Here is an 18,372-nt window from a genome sequence, read left to right as displayed (position 1 = left end):
GCAAAGGGCCGCTGGAGACAAGAGGAGGCGTCGGGGAGGCCTCGAAGCCAGGCGGCTTGGCGGGAGAGAGCAGCGGCGCCAGAAGGGAGTCCGGTGCACAGAGTTGGAGCAACACTTGGCTTGGCCGTGCTTGCGAGAGCGGAGAGGGGCGTCCTTCACTTCTTTTGGACCGTGGCGATGGCGGAAGAACCGTTGTTGGCGAGAGCGGAGGAGAGGCAAGCAGCGTGCGGTCATCCTGGGAACGGCGCCGCGCCGAGTGCGGCGAGAGCTGGCGCACCGGGCTGCGGCCACGTCCAGCAGAAGGCAGGGGAGGGGCCTGCACAGGGTGCAGCTCAAGGACACGGGTTGCATCCCCACTGGCAGAGTCGGAGCCCAAGAGCAGCACCGGCGGCGCAACAACAGCAGCTGGCTCCGCAGCGCGACGACGGCCTCCACCGCCTCGGCGGTCATCACACCCATCATCGTGGCGGTGGTTGTCGCGGGACGCATCCCGCGGAAGACGTGAGAGGCTTCGCCTGATGCGGTCGCCCCAGCCCTCCCGGCTCCGCGAGTCGTCGCGCCCGCGTCCAGGGTCATCGTCGTGGTCGCGCCTGCGGTGCTTGACAGGGCGCGAGATGCGCTCTCGAGGGTCGCGCGCCTGCCTCTCGCCGTTGATGACGCCCTTCTGGAAGGTGTACCCCGTGGATACGATCTTGGGCCCTTGCGTAGGATCCTCATGGATGGAGAGGTGGATAATCACCCTCCGCTCCAAGCCACGGCGACCGACGACTGGCTGTCCCCCGGCGCGCGCCGGCAGGGTCACCCAGTTCATGCGCGGCACATTCTCCGGTGATGCCGTCCATGCCCAGACTCCCAGGACCTCAGTGTCCGTCTTGAGCTTAGACGCGGTCTCGATGTAGTCGATGGAGCACCCCGGCCCGATGGCCTACGCGACGGCGTAGTCGTCCCACGCCTGCAGCGGGAGACCGTCCAGGCAGAGCCGGACGTGGTGGACGAGGTCCACGTTCTCCGAGTGCGCTTCAAGGTGCCTCTGCAGCCTGGTGTCGCGAAACTTCAGGTCCCGGCGCCCGGCTGCGTCGGCGCAATGGTGCTGGTGAAAGAAGCGCACTAGGAAGGCCTCCGGGAAGTGCTTGACGACGCACACGTCGTCCGGCAGCATGCCCATCTCCGCGACGATGGCAGCGACGATTTCTTGCGTGGATGCCCTGAGGTCGCGGTCGAGCCAAGCCACCACCGCGTTGGAGCCCAGGAGTGCGGCCTCCTGATGCATGGCCGGCGTCGCGTGGATCACAGTAAACACCTCGGCCGGCCGCATCGAGTGGTCTCCGTTCCACGCCATGGAACGGGAAGGGGCTTGGGGGGTTGACGACGAGGGGCGCACAGCCGCCACTGGCGCTGCACGCGGAGGAGAGGGACAGCTGGGGCGCGCACCGGAGGCAGAGGGGCGGCCGGGACGCGAGCTGGAGGCGCCCGGTCGGAGGTGCGGGGCGGGCTTGTTGAAGTAGAGTCGCGCGCGGTGGCCGGGTTGGAAGCAGTGGCGGCAGGTGATTTGGTTGCAGCAGCTCACTTGTCAATGGTGAGGGGAGAGACAACGGAAACACAACCCTTTAATCCAGTCCGGGATGGGCTGGCGAGGCTTGAATGGCGCTGCAGGAAAAGCCGGCCGGCGCGGCCGACGGGACGCGACGGTGACCTAGCCGCCCTCCTCCTCGAGCCCCACAGCGACTGCGCGCGATGAATGCACATTCAGAGCATCCGCAGCCCCGCCGCGAACTCGATCCGCCCAACTGGAGGAGTAAATGCGAGTCGCCTGCCCAGCCGGAGCGGCATTGAAAGCACCCGTTTGGTCAGCAGCAGCAACGTGAGCCGCGGCGTGGAGCAGCTCAGGAGGAGTCTCGAGCACGCAAGACACCTCCCGCGGGTCGCGCACCGGCCCACCCGGCGGGGGAGGCGGCGGCGTGGCCAGCATCCGATCTAGATCGAGATCCGGCGCAGCGCAGAGCCCAGCGGACGCGGGGGACGGGAAGGCCCACAGCAGGGAAGGCGCAACAAGGCCGCGAGGAGGGCACTGGGGAGAGCATGGGTGGGTGGCCGAAGGCGCCAGAGTGGCGGCCCCCGGGGATGGCCGGTGGACTACAGGGGCAGGGTGGAAGCAGTCGCGAGAGCGAGAGCGTGGGCGAGCCATTCCTTTTCTACACAGCGAACACTGAGGAGGACTGACAGATGATGTCTTGTTTTTGATAAACATATTCATCTCACTCTACCATCATTTAATTAAATCTTGTGTAAGATCACTGCTACAAAATGACATGTCATGGAACCGCGTATCTATTTTTGTTTGAAGTTTTCATGTCATTGACTTATCAAACATGCACAGTTTTATATCTATTTGGAATTATGTATTAACAAAGTGACAAGAAGCAAACACGTATTTGTGTCTCTGATTTTAGGATTTTCTGGACTCCAGAAAATAAAATAAAACATTAAAGAATAATATTTAGGACAAGACACCTGTCAAAGGAGGACCAGAGGGGAGCCACGTGGGCCACATGCTCCCTCCTTCGGACCTGTGGCTGTGGGGTGTCTACGTGGGCCCATGCGCCGCCCTCTGTTGCCATCCTTCTGAACATGTAGTAGTACACATCGTCGCTTCCCCTTGTGTGACATTAGCTGTTTGCTGCAGCCTCTTGCCCATGTCAATTACAGGTCATAGCGCTGAGTCACGGAACACATAGTCATTGCGGTGTCCGTGTTGGGTTGAGCTCATCCTTCTAGGATGACTGGTGCATCGGTAAACATGACATTGCCGCGTGTGTTATCTAGAATGTCTGCCTCGCTGATAAGCACATCTGAGCCAGCCTCATCTATCTTTCCACAAATGTTTTTTAGGGTTTGATGGCTCGCTTTTGTTGGACAAAGACCTCCCGACGATTGAGGTTCAAAAGTAGGTCCATGCCAATGACAGATCGACGCTAGGGTTTGAGGTGGTCGATGTCATCAAGAGCAGACTGGAGAATGAGTGCCCCTGACATTGTGTCATGTGTCAACATTCTCGCTCTAGCCGCCTAGATCTCTATTGAACTGACTTGAGGACCCTCATGGAGTGTGCGGGTGGGGTGGCGTTATGACATGACCACAAATGTTAAGAACACCAACAATCTTGCAAGCCCCTTTGACTCTCTGGATATGCTATAGGAGAAGTTATGAAACTTGGGCCCCAGTGACACTGACCTTGTCGCTCTCCAAGGATCGCACACTATTGGGCAGGCACAGTCCAGCTCATGCAGTGAAACTGCATCGTCGGGATCGATGAAAAAACATCGGTGAACCTCAGCAGAATGTCTTCGGCAACAAGTACTACAACAACCTCTTCTGTGGCCGCACCCCGCTCCCTATGGACCAAGTTATGCTCTCTGACCTCGTCGCCATGGTGATTGCCGCACAGATTGTTCACATGTCCTCCAGTAGCCAGAAGAACTTTTTTCAAGAATTTCGCTGCCTGGAGGATTAAAATGGAGGGCATAAGATTACTGACCGAAAAAGATGGGGAGAGAAACAACTATTGGAGGGTAAATAGGAAATTCTATGCATGAACGAGATTGATGTTACGACTAGCAAACTCTTGATGCTTGTGCAAACTGCAAGCTGGCATTGTTGCCCATAATGTATTTGGGGATGCTTCTGGCTAACTCAAAGATCTTGTCGAGTGGATTTGATCCTTTGGTCGGCCGGGTGGCTACATGGGCCGAGCCGTGGCGAGGCCGGTTTACATCCAAGGGAAGTAAAATGGCCCTCATTAGTTCTAACCAAGCGAGCCTCCCCATGTATATGATGGACCTGTATATCCTTCTGGAGGGTGTTCATATCACATTCGATAAGGAGCTCGCTAGGTTCTTCTAGCAGGCATCTGATGGCCGCTAGAACCACCTGGTCAAGTGGGCAGATATCTGCTTGCCCAAGGACCGCGGAGGTATAGGGATTACATCATCCCGTAGGATGAACGTCGCTCTCATGCTATGTTGGGTGTGGCTCCAGCTCCTTCAGGCAAAGTACCTAAGGGGCGAGCCGCTCCTCGCATGCAACTGCTCCGTAGGTTCCCAGTTCTGGCGTGGGATTCAAAAGATCAAGGAGGAAATTCTACTAGGAATTTCTTTCTCTATAGGTAATGGGGGGGACCCAGTTCTGGCTAGACCCATGGGTTGGGAACGACCCGCTACGGATGGGGTTTCCGGTATTGTTCTCCATCTTTACAGATCTGTCTCTTCTAGTTTCTGCGGCCAGGCGCTTGGGGCATTGGGATGTACGGTTCATGTGCTCATTTGGCCCGGTGGAAATGGCTAAGTGGTACCGCATTCTAGAGGCTCTACCATAGGCGCTACCGGATCATCCGAACACAGTAGCCTGGCGGCTCTCACAGTCTAGGGAATTCTCAGTCAGCTCGACATACCAGGCGCTATGTCGCACGCCCATCATCCCCTGGCTCTCGCCTCTGTGGAAGCCCCCCTTGACAAGATCAAGATATTTTTGTTGGGGAACGCAGTAATTTCAAAAAAAATCCTATGCACACGCAAGATCATGGTGATGCATAGCAACAAGAGGGGAGAGTGTCGTCCACGTACCCTCGTAGACCGTAAGCGGAAGCGTTATGACAACACGGTTGATGTAGTCGTACGTCTTCACGATCGACCGATCCTAGTACCGAACGTACGGCACCTCCGCGATCTGCACATGTTCAGCTCGGTGACGTCCCACGAATTCACGATCCAGTAGAGCTTCGAGGGAGAGTTCCGTCAGCACGACGGCGTGATGACGGTGTTGATGAAGCTACCGACGCAGGGCTTCGCCTAAGCACCACTACAATTTGACCGAGGTGGATTATGGTGGAGGGGGGCACCGCACACGGCTAAAAGATCAATGATCAACTTGTGTGTCCATGGGGTGCCCCCTCCCCCATATATAAAGGAGTGGAGGAGGGGGAGGGCCGGCCCTCTCTATGGCACGCCCTAGGGGAGTCCTACTCCCCCCGGGAGTAGGATCCCCCCCCCTTTCCAAGTAGGAGTAGGAGAAGAAGGAAGGATGAGAGAGGGAGGAAGGAAAGGGGGGCGCCGCCCCCCTCCTTATCCAATTCGGACTAGAGGAAGAGGGGGCGTGCGGCCTTCCCTGGCCGCCCCTCCTCTTCTCCACTAAGGCCCAATAGGCCCATTACACTCCCCGGGGGTTCCGGTAACCCCCCATTACTCCGGTATTTATCCGAACTTGCCCGGAACCCTTCCGAAGTCCAAATATAGTCATCCAATATATCGATCTTTATGTCTCGACCATTTCGAGACTCCTCGTCATGTCCGTGATCAAATTTGGGACTCAGAACTACCTTCGGTACATCAAAACACATAAACTCATATTACCGATCATCACCGAACGTTAAGCGTGCGGACCCTACGGGTTCGAGAACTATGTAGACATGACCGAGACTCATCTCCAGTGAATAACCAATAGCGGAACCTGGATGCTTATATTGGCTCCTACATATTCTACGAAGATCTTTATCGGTCAAACCGCATAACGGTATACGTTGTTCCCTTTGTCTTCCGTATGTTACTTGCCCGAGATTCGATCGTCGGTATCTCAATACCTAGTTCAATCTCGTTACCGGCAAGTCTCTTTACTCGTTCCGTAATGATACATCCCGTAACTAACTCATTAGCTACATTGCTTGCAAGGCTTATTGTGATGTACATTACCAAGAGGGCCCAGAGATACCTCTCCGACAATCGGAGTGACAAATCCTAATCTTGATCCATGCCAACTCAAAAAACACCATCGGAGACACCTATAGAGCACCTTTATAATCACCCAGTTACGTTGTGACGTTTGGTAGAACACAAAGTGTTCCTCCGGTATTCAGGAGTTGCATGATCTCATAGTCATAGGAACATGTATAGTTATGGAGAAAGCAATAGCAACAAACTAAACGATCATCGTGCTAAGCTAACGGATGGGTAAAGTCAATCACATCATTCTCTAATGATGTGATCTCGTTAATCAAATGATAACTCATGTCTATGGCTAGGAAACTTAACCATCTTTGATTCAATTAGCTAGTCAAGTAGAGGCATACTAGTGACACTCGGTTTGTCTATGTATTCACACATGTACTAAGTTTCCGGTTAATACAATTACAGCATGAATAATAAACATTTATCCTGATATAAGGAAATAAATAATAACTTTATTATTGCCTCTAGGGCATATTTCCTTCAATTTTTGTGGTAACTTCTCCGAGATCGTATTCCTTCGGGGACAGAGGTGTGTAAGTGGCATGGTCTCGGGGATGGACTGTGCCCCTTATGCGTGGGGCCGGAAACATCGGCTCAAATCATTTTCACTTGTACGGCGGCGAGAGCCCTTTGAACATTCATACGCGAGGCTCTTGGGCCTGACTAGGAGGCCTAGGACATAGCGGAAATCCTCCAGACCAGGGCACCCAAAACTGGGAGACATCGCCGCTTATTTTGGTTGATCTTTGCGGCGATGTCATGGACCCTCTGGATGACTCACAATAAAATGGTTATTGAGCGGATCTTCCCGAGGTAGGCTTCTGCCTCATTCTTCAAATTCCTTGTCTTTATGCAGCATTGGCACCCCCTGAGGCCGGGATCAGCTTGATAGCATGTTGGACGCGCTTCAGGCTACGACGTGTCAACTATCATCTCCGTAGGACCGGTTCACGGCCGCCACTAGGTAGTTTTTTCTTATTTCTTTTTCTTCCCTTGGGCATGAGTGTGCCGCTGCCCCGGCTATCCAGGTTGGTTGGATTTGTGTGTGATGCTTGTACGGACCATTGCTTTATTTATAAAGTGGGGTGAAAGCCTGTTTCGAAAAATAGCTAGCCCCTACTAACCTAATTTTCTCGACATGCAAGCATGTCATCTCACCATACAACATGCATGAGAAAAGGCTCACTCAGCATGCTACTCTGCATAGTAAATGCCACACCTGTTTTGCATGAGAATTTACAAATTTTACAACTATACAATAATTAAAATAATAAATCATATTTATGTGTCATTTTAGTTCTCGTATTATTACTCCTGATATTCATGTTCAATACAACCAAATATCATTGATATATGCAAAACATGCTCGCAACGGTGTCATCTAGTTCTAACAGTAAATTTCCCTTAACTAAACATGAATCCATTCTTTTCATACCGAACGGCTCTTTTTTTTTATACACATATTAACATCGCTTTGAAATCATTCAATTTAGTGTCGAGACATTATGGAGTGTGCAAGAGGAGTAGGGTGGCTTGCCACTGCATTTGACATGCATAATGTAGAAGGTGGGGGGGGGGGGGGGGGGGGGGTTGATAAGTAGAGTCGAACCCAATGGGGAACAAAAGGAATCAGCCTATGGAAATTATATAGGAATTATTGCAAAAGCTTAAAAAGAGTGGCAGTTGTGTGTTTCGAGTGTTTGGATGGTTGCAAATATGCAAAAAAAAATAGAGAGTAAATGAGTGCAACAATTGACTCAATCCTTCATTGTTATAAGGACAAGCCAATTGTGTTTCTTATATTGTTCTTAAGATCATAAGATCATAAGTATTTGCATTGATTTTTGTTTCTTGATTGCTCTCATGTGGATATAGCCTAACTTATATGCTGCAAAAACGTTCGCTCACATATGATTAAAGCCTTGGCATGCATCCACAAATACTAAGAATGTTTAAGACAAATTCTAATCATTGCCTTAAGATTCAGGGTATGTTCAACTCTCATGCTTCTATGGAGCCAAGCAGTGTGAGTCTATTTTGCACGTCCTGAAACAAATTGCAGGAGACGAATTTATAAGACCTCTATGTTCTTATTTCACATGTCCCCTGCTCTCTCAAACTAATTACACTCCACTAAACCAAAAAACTTTTGTATGGCAGCAGGTAATGAAGCTGAAAGAGTAACATGTTTACATGAAATCAGCTTCACACTTACATAGGCTGGAACCAAAATTGCAACAGGAGAGGAATCAAATGGGGAAAAGATTTGAAGTCGTATATCTGATTTCAATACGATGTAGCACGTTTGCAAACATTCCATAAAGTAGGAGGCAGGCAGCGAACCAAAGGTATAGACAAGTCCGTGCATACATTTTTCTCCAGCTTATGGATGAATTCAAGAGCAAACCTTTGAAAAATTCATCAAACAGGAATCATGCAACCACAGACTGGTAAAGACAAATGAGATGGAGCGGAGTCAAGAGGGCATGTCACTTGCGCTGTCAGACATGAATGCTGAGGCGGGTATGGTGCACAACTAACATTACCACAGGGAAGAAGAAGAACGCCCTCTTAATCGAGCTACTCAACAAGAAGAAGAATGCCCTCTTAATCAAGCTATTCAACAAGAATGAGAAGGTCGGACACACTAGGGCGCAAAAAAGACGACCATGCATACTGGAATAAGAAGAAAAATACAACCACAACATGAGGATACTATAGGCATATATTACTAGATACGATTAGTATTGAAAAAAATGTATGCTCTTTTGCAACGCACGAGCAATTAACCGACTAGAAGAAAAGGTCTCTCACCTTGTCTAAATAAAATAAAGAAATGGGAGAAGGATGGAAGAAATGTAAGGATCACACGGTGTGGCTGATCTGGTCTCTTGGCCCATTGCTGGCAACTACGTACATACAAAGTCACGATAAACTATGTCTAACACAAACCATGGTCCCCGCGACACGCAACATATACAACATGATATTTCTAAATACAAGATGTATTAGTTTTTCTAGAAGTAAAATAATAATTTGGTATTCTAGACATTCATATTTTTGTCTATAAAATTGGTCAAAGTTAGACAAATTTGACTTTTTTTTACAAATAATACATCTCATATTTAGAAATGCGGGTCATGATAAGCTATGTCTGACGCAAATCGTCGTGGCCGCCACACGCAACATATACAACACAATGTTTGGTGAGGAGGACCTCTTCTCTTAGATCATCAGGACGACCTCTTCCAACTTGTTCTCGCTAATCATTCCTATAAAATAATATGAACAGCCTCGTGCAGCAAAGGAAAGCTGCGCGCGCGGTAGGCGGTAGGCGACGTACGGCAGTGCTAATACTCAAGTAGACAACGGCATGGAACATGTCAAACACGCTTCCACAAAATCCTGCAAAATGGCTAGGCTATATATAGCTTACAAACCGTTCTGGTTTCCCTCACATCCACCTTCTACGATATTCCTTCATTCCCTTCTAGCAGCTAGCTTGCCAATCCATCCCTCAGTGGCAAATTGAGCAGCTTAATTCTAGCCTTCTCCTTCTGAACGTGCAGTGGTGCACATGGCGGCTTTCTCTTGCTTCCCGTTAGCTGCTCGCTGCAGCCTCTTGCTCACGGCAGCGCTAGTCCTAGCGCTGAGCCATGGAGCCCACGGTTATGGCGATGTAGGTGCCGGGTTGAGTTCGTCCTTCTATGACGACTCGTGCCCCAATGCGCGCGACATTGTTCGGCGCGTCATCCAGAACGCCCGCGTCGTGGACGCGCGCATCCCAGCCAGCCTCATCCGGCTCCACTTCCATGATTGCTTTGTTCAGGGTTGTGATGGCTCGCTTTTGCTGGACAATGACCTCCCGGCGATCATGACCGAGAAGGAGGTCCTTGCCAACGACAGGTCAGCACGCGGGTTTAAGGTGGTCGACAGCATCAAGCGTGCACTGGAGAACGCATGCCCTGGCATCGTCTCCTGCGCCGACATCCTCGCACTCGCCTCCGAGATCTCCGTCAAGCTGGCTGGAGGGCCACGCTGGAGTGTGCCGCTTGGCCGCCGTGATGGCACAACCACCAACATCGAGAGCGCCAAAAATCTACCGAGCCCCTTCGACTCTCTGGAGACGCTCCAGGAGAAGTTCAGACACTTGGGCCTCGACGACACTGACCTTGTCGCCCTCCAAGGAGCACACACCTTTGGGCGGGCGCAATGCCAGTTCACGCAGCGGAACTGCAGCGCTGGGCAGGACGAGGAGACGCTGGCGAATCTCGACACAATCACCCCTGACGTCTTCGACAACAAGTACTACGGCAACCTCTTGCGTGGCCGCGCCCCTCTCCCTTCGGACCAGGTAATGTTGTCTGATCCCGTTGCCGCCGCGACCACTGCACGGATCGTTCGTAGGTTCTCCGGAAGCCAGAAGGACTTCTTCAAGAATTTCGCGGCCTCGATGGTCAAAATGGGGAACATAAGCCCGCTCACCGGAAGGGCCGGGGAGATTAGGAACAACTGCCGGAGGGTGAACAGAAAACCCTATCGATGAATGGGATTGATGTTACGACTTGTGAACTCGTTGTCCTTGTGTAAATAATTCTTTTATTTCATTCCAACTGTAAAGTATTTTCTTATTATTTTGTTTTGGAAATAAATGTAAATGTTCATCATGTGATTGTTGCAAACCAATATTTTTGGAGTGTTACAAGAAAACGGGACGTGTTTCATGTACAAACCGAACACTCTTCGACGAAGTATGAGGATTTCAAACAGAAAGTGTGGACTTGATCCAGAACTCAATTTTTTGCACCATTTTCTCTTTAAACTTTTTTATGTTTAATACACACCATGCAAAATCAAAAAAAGACTTTCCACGGACAAAATGGGCACATGCCTCTTTTTCCCACCATACATACAAAATTTTAAAAGACTTTCCGTGGAATTGCTAGTAAGTATTCTAAATCAAAACTGTTGCTTGTTGAAGACTTTCCGTGTATAAAATAGAAGCTAAAAGTCCCTCGTTGTCTAAAGAAAATAAAGAAATGGGAGAAAGTTAGAACATGTTGATTGATTGATGATGTGGACAGGTTGTATGTCAAGAGAAATAATGTATTAGGAGTATAATAGATGTAAGGATCACACAATGTGGCCGATCCGGTCTCAGCCCATTCCTGGCAAGTGGCAACTACAAAGTCACGATATATCACATGTTGATTAAGGAAAATCAAACTCTGTCTGACGCAATCCGTCGTCGCCGCCACACGCAGCATATGCAACACAATATTTCGTTAGGAGGACCTCTTCTCTTAGATCATCAGAACGGCCTCTTCTAATTTGTTCGCGCTAATCGTATATGTATATAGTAAAATAATATAAGCAGCGGTAGGTAGCAGGCGATGTACCGCAGTGCTAATACTCAAGTTCACAATGGCATGTTAAACGCGCTTCCACAAAAAGTTTCTAACTCTTTTTATCATGTCCGTCTTTAAAATTCTTAAAAAAAATTGCAAAGAAATTATTGACACGATGTCACAATTTTAATGGGGTGACGAGGACTATCAAAAGAGAATATATTGGATGCTGTGATGGAAGATGTGTGCTCCAAAAGATCAAGGAGGTATGGCCTTCCGAGATATACACTGTTTCAACATGGCATTATTTGCTAAGCAAGCGTGACGTCTTCTTGATAATCCCGATTCTTTATGTGCCACTATCTTGAGAGATAAGTATTTCCCTATCGGCGATTGATGGATGCAAGTTTAAGGAAGTGATCCTCTTTTACTTGGCAAAGCATTATGGCGGGAGTCAACTGCTTGAGAAATAATTATATCTGGCGAGTTGAAAATGAAAAAAATATCAATATTTGGAGAGATGCATGGATCCTGAATTGTGCGAATAGAAAAATTATTACTCCTAGAAGATGGCACCTCCTGTCAAAGGTTGCTGATCTTATTGATCCAGTCACGAATTGTTGGGATGGAGATTTGGCGAGATAGATGTTCTGGCCAATTGATGCACAATGGTTCCTCGCGGTTCCCCTCCCTATGCATAATATATTGGATTTCATTGCATGGAGCTATACAAAAAATGATGTGTTCACTGTTTGACCAACTTATTTGGAGGAACGGAACCAACAACATGGGAGGACATTGCAATATACTAATGATATATGGGCCGAATCAGTATTAATCTTATCTGGGGTGAGATTTGAAAATTATCGTGTCCGGAAAAGGTAAAGTTTTTTATTTGACGTGTGTTGCATGGAACTCTACTGCGTCGAATTACGCTTGCCAATAGACACATGAAAGTTTCACCCATCTGCCCATCATGCTCGGATGGGAAGATACAAAACATGTATTGTTTTTGTGGCAGAAGGTAAAAGAGGTTTGGGGTAAGTTGGGGATGTGCGAGGCAATTAAAGAAACTTGTGTTATTGATCGTAGGTTGAGGCAGTTCTTGAATTCTTACTTCACATGCCACACCAATAACTATCTATATTGGGTTTCTAGAATGCACGTGAATTAATCGCATAACCGCTTGGTACTTATGCTGCGATAGACGCATGTTGGTTTAAGAAGAAAAGTCTCAATGTGTATACCAGATTTCGACATGGGTTCGTGATATGGTGACATAATGTTTTGCTCACTCCCCTTGTGCGACTAGTAAAAAAGAAGGATGGAATATACCACCTATGATTTTTAAGCTGAATGTTGATGCTTCTTTTGATCATGATTTGCTCAGGGGCACGGCTGGGGTTGTCCTCAAAGATGACAAAGGAAAATTCATTGTTAGCAGAAACTAGGAGATCGATTGGTGTGCTTATGTACTGAGGGCAGAAGCGATGGCTCTTAGGTTTGGCTTTATTCTTGCATTAAAGACGGGATGTAATTGTTTTGTTATTAACTCTGATAATATGAAAGTCATTGATACAATGAAGAATGAAGGACAACTTGCGGGAGTGGTGGCAGTCTGCGATGATTGCTAATTCATGGCATGTGATTTTCCTTTGACTAGATTTAAACATTGTAATAGGGTAGCTAATAAGGTTGCTCATAAACTTGCTAGGCTAGTGAAATTTCTGCAACTAGGGATTGGTTTGAGAAGTCTATGGAGAATATTGTACCTCTTCTTATTGTAATCATTATCTCTACTTCTAATGGGCCAGTTAGTTGAATAGTCCCACCTCTTTTGTCTGGGTTTTTTTGTCTCCCTTTCCACCATCCCTTATCACCGGCTTATAGTCTATGGATATACATACAGTTAGTTGAAGCATTTATGAGAGGGGATGGAGTGGCGGCTGCGTGGCAAAGTCGACCCGACCAGGTGCGACAGCAGATGGAGCGGCGGCTGCACAGATAAACTCGTGGAGGTGTCGGTATGCACCCTGATTTTGAGCCTGGGAGGATCCTCGCTCTGCTTTGTCCTCAAGTTAGATTGTCTACTTCGTGTTGTGCTCTGGAGTGATGCACTAATGCATGTTTGATTCCTTACCTTTTCTTTTTCTTTCCCTATCAATTAGTACGGTTCTTAGCTGATTGCATGATTAGGATTTAACACTATATCCTAAGAAGAAAATTAATGAAGGAACAGATTGCTCTGCTCCAGTTCGGTGGTAGCGGAAGAGAGGCAATCATGGGGGTGACAGACGCAATGGCTTGAGCATGTAGGTAACCGCACGACAGATGGTCATCCCCAAGTTTCTACGGCTGAGTTTGGTGGTTGCTCCAGCTACCTCCCGGACATTGCTTTAAATCATCAAAGATGAACGTCGTTCCTTGTCATAGAGGAGGTCAGTACATCAAATCACCCCTAGGCTCCATTACTTCTCATTTGCATATCTTAGGAGATTGGTATGTTTCTTACTTGTCCTTTCAATTCGTTTTTTTACCCCCCCCCCCCCCATGCTTGTAGGATGATTGTACGACATGTCTGTTAGAATAGCCAATCATCCTAAAATTTTCTTATATAAATGGTGCATATAGGATTATGTTCTTCTCCTTTTTACTAAAATTATTAAGAACTAATGTTTAAATTAGTTCAACCGATTATGTTACTTGTAAGTAATATATACCTATCACATTTTAGAAGCTTCTTTCTTTACGTAAAGATTTCACTAGGATGCTAACATAGTAGGGGTCATACTATGATTTCTTTAGCATTGCTTGATTTGGCCATATGGTTTTCAACTGTTTGATCTTGCATTGACTATAAACCCTGCTCATTGTGGATTCGTTCAAAGCAAAGATGCTAGATAAGTAGTTACTATATTCTGTGTGGGGTAGAAAATTAATTTATGTATGATAATATATCTCATGCTATCAATTTAAGTGTCTGTTTCTACTCTTGGTGCTACTATTTTAATATCCAGTATCACTCGGGCATTGTAACACACTTCACTCAGATGATTTTGTCGATAGAAAATTTGAAGCTCCATGATTTGGGCGAGAGGATTTGTGCAAGAAATTATGTACATCTTCAAGTTTTGCATATCAATTTTAGTAGTTGTGTTGAACAGGCGAAAGCCTGAAGTTCGCTTCAGAGACGGAACTCGTCAATATAGAAGAGTAACACCTACACAAAATCAAATCTGATTAGAGAAGCGGATTGTAGCTTTTTCCCGAGTGCCCAATGCAGATGACTATTGTTGACGATTCCACTCACTTGCCTTATTTTTAAAGATCACATGTGCAATGCAACAATGCAAAGGGAATATCTTGGGGGAATAAGACATATTTGTGGGGTTGAAGGAGCACATGAAGGTAGATATTTTGGCCAGGTCAGAAATTGAAATGCATGCTTGGAGAAACATGTTTAGAGAAAAGCGAGAGATATACAAGAACTATTTGTCACAACATAATCATAAGCATGGGATGTACACACTACATATAATGATATTTTGATATATGTTTCCATATATAAGTTTGTTCTTCGATGACAACACACGGGCATTCAATTAGATGAAGCTTACTTGGATTAGGAATAAATCAGGAAGAAGGTGACATGGTTGAGTTGTTTTTGTACCATTTGGGACGATAAAACAACGACATGGAAGCTACATGCGGTCAAGGGGCGATAGATTGAGAGGATGATGGATGACAAATTCAACGGGAAAGAGTGGCTAGAGGGGTGTGTGGTGTTTGTAAGAATAGAGAGAAGAAGATGCTTGTATTTGTGTTGCAGTTGAACACTGCATGCAATGTGCTTGTTTGTGGGGAGGAACACAAGCATTGTTTATAAATTCTTTGTTGGCCCGTGGCAACGCACGGACAGTCTACTAGTTTCTAACTAATAAAGTGGCACTAGTAGAAAACAACCCTTTAGTCCCGGTTCCAGAACCGGGACTAAAGGCCCTCCACGTGGCCGCTGCCTGGAGATCCACCTTAATTTAGTCCTGGTTGGTAACACCAACCGGTACTAAAGGAAATTTTATGATTCTTTTTTTTGAATTTTTTATTTTCAAATTTCTGAATTATTTTAACCTCTAATCACCTCTCATCATTGCTCAATTTAACGTATAATCTCTAATCATCCCTCATCATTCCAAATCATCTAACTTTCCGGACGGTCACCCATCCTCTCACTATTCCAGTCTGAGCACGCTTACTTTCTGGGTTCTATTCTCCCTCGTTTCTAAGTCTGCACTTGTTGTTTTTCTGACAATAGTAAGATGTCAATCCTATTAACCCTCAGAAATTTAGCTTGAGCATGAAGTCACACATTTCACTGTTTGAGTTTGAAACTATTGTTCTAAAAAACAATAATTATTTAGTAACACTAATATTTCTTGAATAAGTAGTTTGACCACAGTTTGACCATAGTTTGACCACAGTTTGACCAATGTTTAACCAAAATTCAAAAAAACTGAAATAATTATTTAGTAACACTAATATTTCTTGAATAAGTAGTTTGACCATAGTTTGACCACAGTTTGACCAGATTTGACCAAAATTCAAAAAAACTGAAATAATTATTTAGTAACACTAATATTCTTGAATAATTATCTAGTAACACTAATACTTCTTGAATAAGTAGTTTGACCATATTTAACAAAAATTCAAAAAAAACTGAAATTTGAGCATAACTTTTTTTCCTTTTAGAATTTGAGGATTCTAAAAATTTGCAAACAGGCCGTAGGCCGTCAAAATCGGATGTGGATTTTCGTGCTGAACATTTTGATATATTATACATTTTTTTTGACATCGTATGCAAAAGTTATAGCCGTTTTACATTTTCCCTGCACTTTTTGCAAAACATGTCCAAATTTAAGTTTTTAAATTTTCCTAACTAGTAGATGTGGTAACATAACTACAACTCGAAGGATTTTAACTTTTGAAGTTTTTATCGTTTTCTTTTGCTTTTTACAAAACTGAAAAAGCGATACACCGGGGGGGTAGGATTTGAAAATTGCACCATTAGTATCGGTTCGTGGCACGAACCGGTACTAAAGGTTAATATCGCGAATCTTTTAGATAAGCCTCTTAAGAAGTTGGAGGGCCTAGTATACGGCGATTTCTCTTTTGCTAGGCCCAGCACTAAAAAACCCACTTTTTTATGATTACGTGGTTTATTCGAAGAGGAAATTACATCCTGTAACCACAACATTTCTCCCTTTTTTTCTACCCCAGGCTTTGCAACATTTCGAAATCGGGAAATTGCGACAGGAGCAGGTGCTATTAGAGAACAATTAGCAGATTTGGATTTGCGAATTATTATAGAGAATTCTTTGGTCGAATGGAAGGAATTAGAAGACGAGGGGTATAGTGGAGATGAGTGGGAAGATAGACCTTTAGTACCGGTTCGTGCCACGAACCGGTACTAATGGGCATCACACCCTTTAGTACCGGTTTGTGGCACCAATCGAGACTAAATGTCCCATTTGAACCGGGAGTAATGCATACGGTGCCCTCGCCGCTCGAATCGGGACTAATGCTCACATTAGTCCCGGTTCGTAACGCAACCGGGATTAATGCTCTTTTCTGACCGAACGAAAGCCCTATTTTCTACTAGTGTGGTGAACACGCTTCCACAAAATCCTACCAAGTAGTTCAACACCCTGAACAGTGGACCTAGACTATATATAGCTTCCATACCATTCGGTTTTCCCTCACATCAATCTCTGCAATATTCCTTCATTCCCTTCTAGCAGCTAACTTGCCAATCTATCCATCAGTGGAAAATTAAGCAGCTTAATTCTAGCCTCCCCCTTTTGAACGTGTAGCAGGGCACATGCACTAGTGCAAAACCGGGCAATAGCACTGGTTCGTAAGGCCCTTTAGTGCCGATTCGGTAACCGGCACTAAATTGTAGGCACTAAAGCCCCCCCCCCCATTTAGTACCGGTTCAACATGAACCGGTGCTAAAGGGCAACTGTTGGGGAACGTAGTAATTTCAAAAAATTTCCTACGCACACGCAAGATCATGGTGATGCATAGCAACGAGAGGGGAGAGTGTGATCTACGTACCCTTGTAGATCGACAACGGAAGCGTTTGGTTGATGTAGTCGTACGTCTCCACGGACCGACCGATCAAGCACCGAAACTACGGCACCTCCGAGTTCTAGCACACGTTCAGCTCGATGACGATCCCCGGACTCCGATCCAACAAAGTGTCGGGGAAGAGTTCTGTCAGCACGACGGCGTGGTGACGATCTTGATGCACTACCGTCGCAGGGCTTCGCCTAAGCACCGCTACAATATTACCGAGGACTATGGTGGAAGGGGGCACCGCACACGGCTAAGAATATGATCACGTGGATCAACTTGTGTCAAGGGGTGCCCCCTGCCCCTGTATATAAAGGATCAAGGGGAGGAGGCCGGTCGGCCCTCTATGGCGCGCCAAGGAGGAGTCCTCCTCCTAGTAGGAGTAGGACTCCTACTAGGAGGGGGAAAGAAGTGGGGAGGGAGAGGGAAAGGGGGGCGCCGCCCCCCTCTCGTAGTCCAATTCGGACTAGGGGGAGGAGGCGCGCGGCCCACCTTTGGCTGCCCCTCTCTCTCTCCACTAAGGCCCATATGGCCCATTACTTCTCCCGGGGGGTTCCGGTAACCCTCCGGCTCTCCGGTTTTCTTCGAAATCACCCGGAACACTTCCAGTGTCCGAATAAAGCCGTCCAATATATCAATCTTTATGTCTCGACCATTTCGAGACTCCTCGTCATGTCCGTGATCACATCCGGGACTCCGAACTAACTTCGGTACGTCAAAACTCATAAACTCATAATATAACTGTCATCGAAACCTTAAGCATGCGGACCCTACGGGTTCGAGAACAATGTAGACATGACCGAGACACGTCTCCGGTCAATAACCAATAGCGGAACCTGGATGCTCATATTGGCTCCTACATATTCTACGAAGATCTTTATCGGTCAGACCGCATAACAACATACGTTGTTCCCTTTGTCATCGGTATGTTCATACTTGCTCAAGATTCGATCGTCGGTATCTCAATACCTAGTTCAATCTCATTACCGTCAAGTCTCTTTACTTGTTCCGTAATACATCATCTCGCAACTAACTCATTAGTTGCAATGCTTGCAAGGCTTATGTGATGTGCATTACCGAGAGGGCCCAGAGATACCTCTCCGACAATCGGAGTGACA

General features: G+C 46.8%; 2 protein-coding genes and 2 pseudogenes across 2 annotated transcripts; 2 read left to right on the top strand and 2 right to left on the bottom strand.

The window, feature by feature from the left end:
* Nucleotides 1–924: 924 nt before the first annotated feature.
* On the bottom strand, nucleotides 925–1,525 carry LOC147980983 (uncharacterized). The gene has a single exon (XM_087517006.1). The coding sequence runs from the start codon at nucleotides 1,337–1,339 to the stop codon at nucleotides 926–928; it is 414 nt and encodes a 137-aa protein (XP_087373132.1). The 5' UTR covers nucleotides 1,340–1,525; the 3' UTR covers nucleotide 925.
* Nucleotides 1,526–1,570: 45 nt separating this feature from the next.
* Nucleotides 1,571–2,185, bottom strand: LOC147980982 (uncharacterized; annotated as a pseudogene).
* Nucleotides 2,186–2,549: 364 nt separating this feature from the next.
* On the top strand, nucleotides 2,550–3,593 carry LOC125547096 (peroxidase 15-like; annotated as a pseudogene).
* Nucleotides 3,594–9,250: 5,657 nt separating this feature from the next.
* On the top strand, nucleotides 9,251–10,522 carry LOC125548955 (peroxidase 2). The gene has a single exon (XM_048712466.2). The coding sequence runs from the start codon at nucleotides 9,355–9,357 to the stop codon at nucleotides 10,321–10,323; it is 969 nt and encodes a 322-aa protein (XP_048568423.2). The 5' UTR covers nucleotides 9,251–9,354; the 3' UTR covers nucleotides 10,324–10,522.
* Nucleotides 10,523–18,372: the final 7,850 nt, after the last annotated feature.

The sequence above is a fragment of the Triticum urartu genome, chromosome 3A (genome assembly GCF_056163025.1).
Source record: "Triticum urartu cultivar PI428250 chromosome 3A, HENAU_Tu73, whole genome shotgun sequence".
Classification (NCBI taxonomy): Eukaryota; Viridiplantae; Streptophyta; class Magnoliopsida; order Poales; family Poaceae; genus Triticum; species Triticum urartu.
This window is presented reverse-complemented; position numbering and strand designations above follow the sequence as displayed.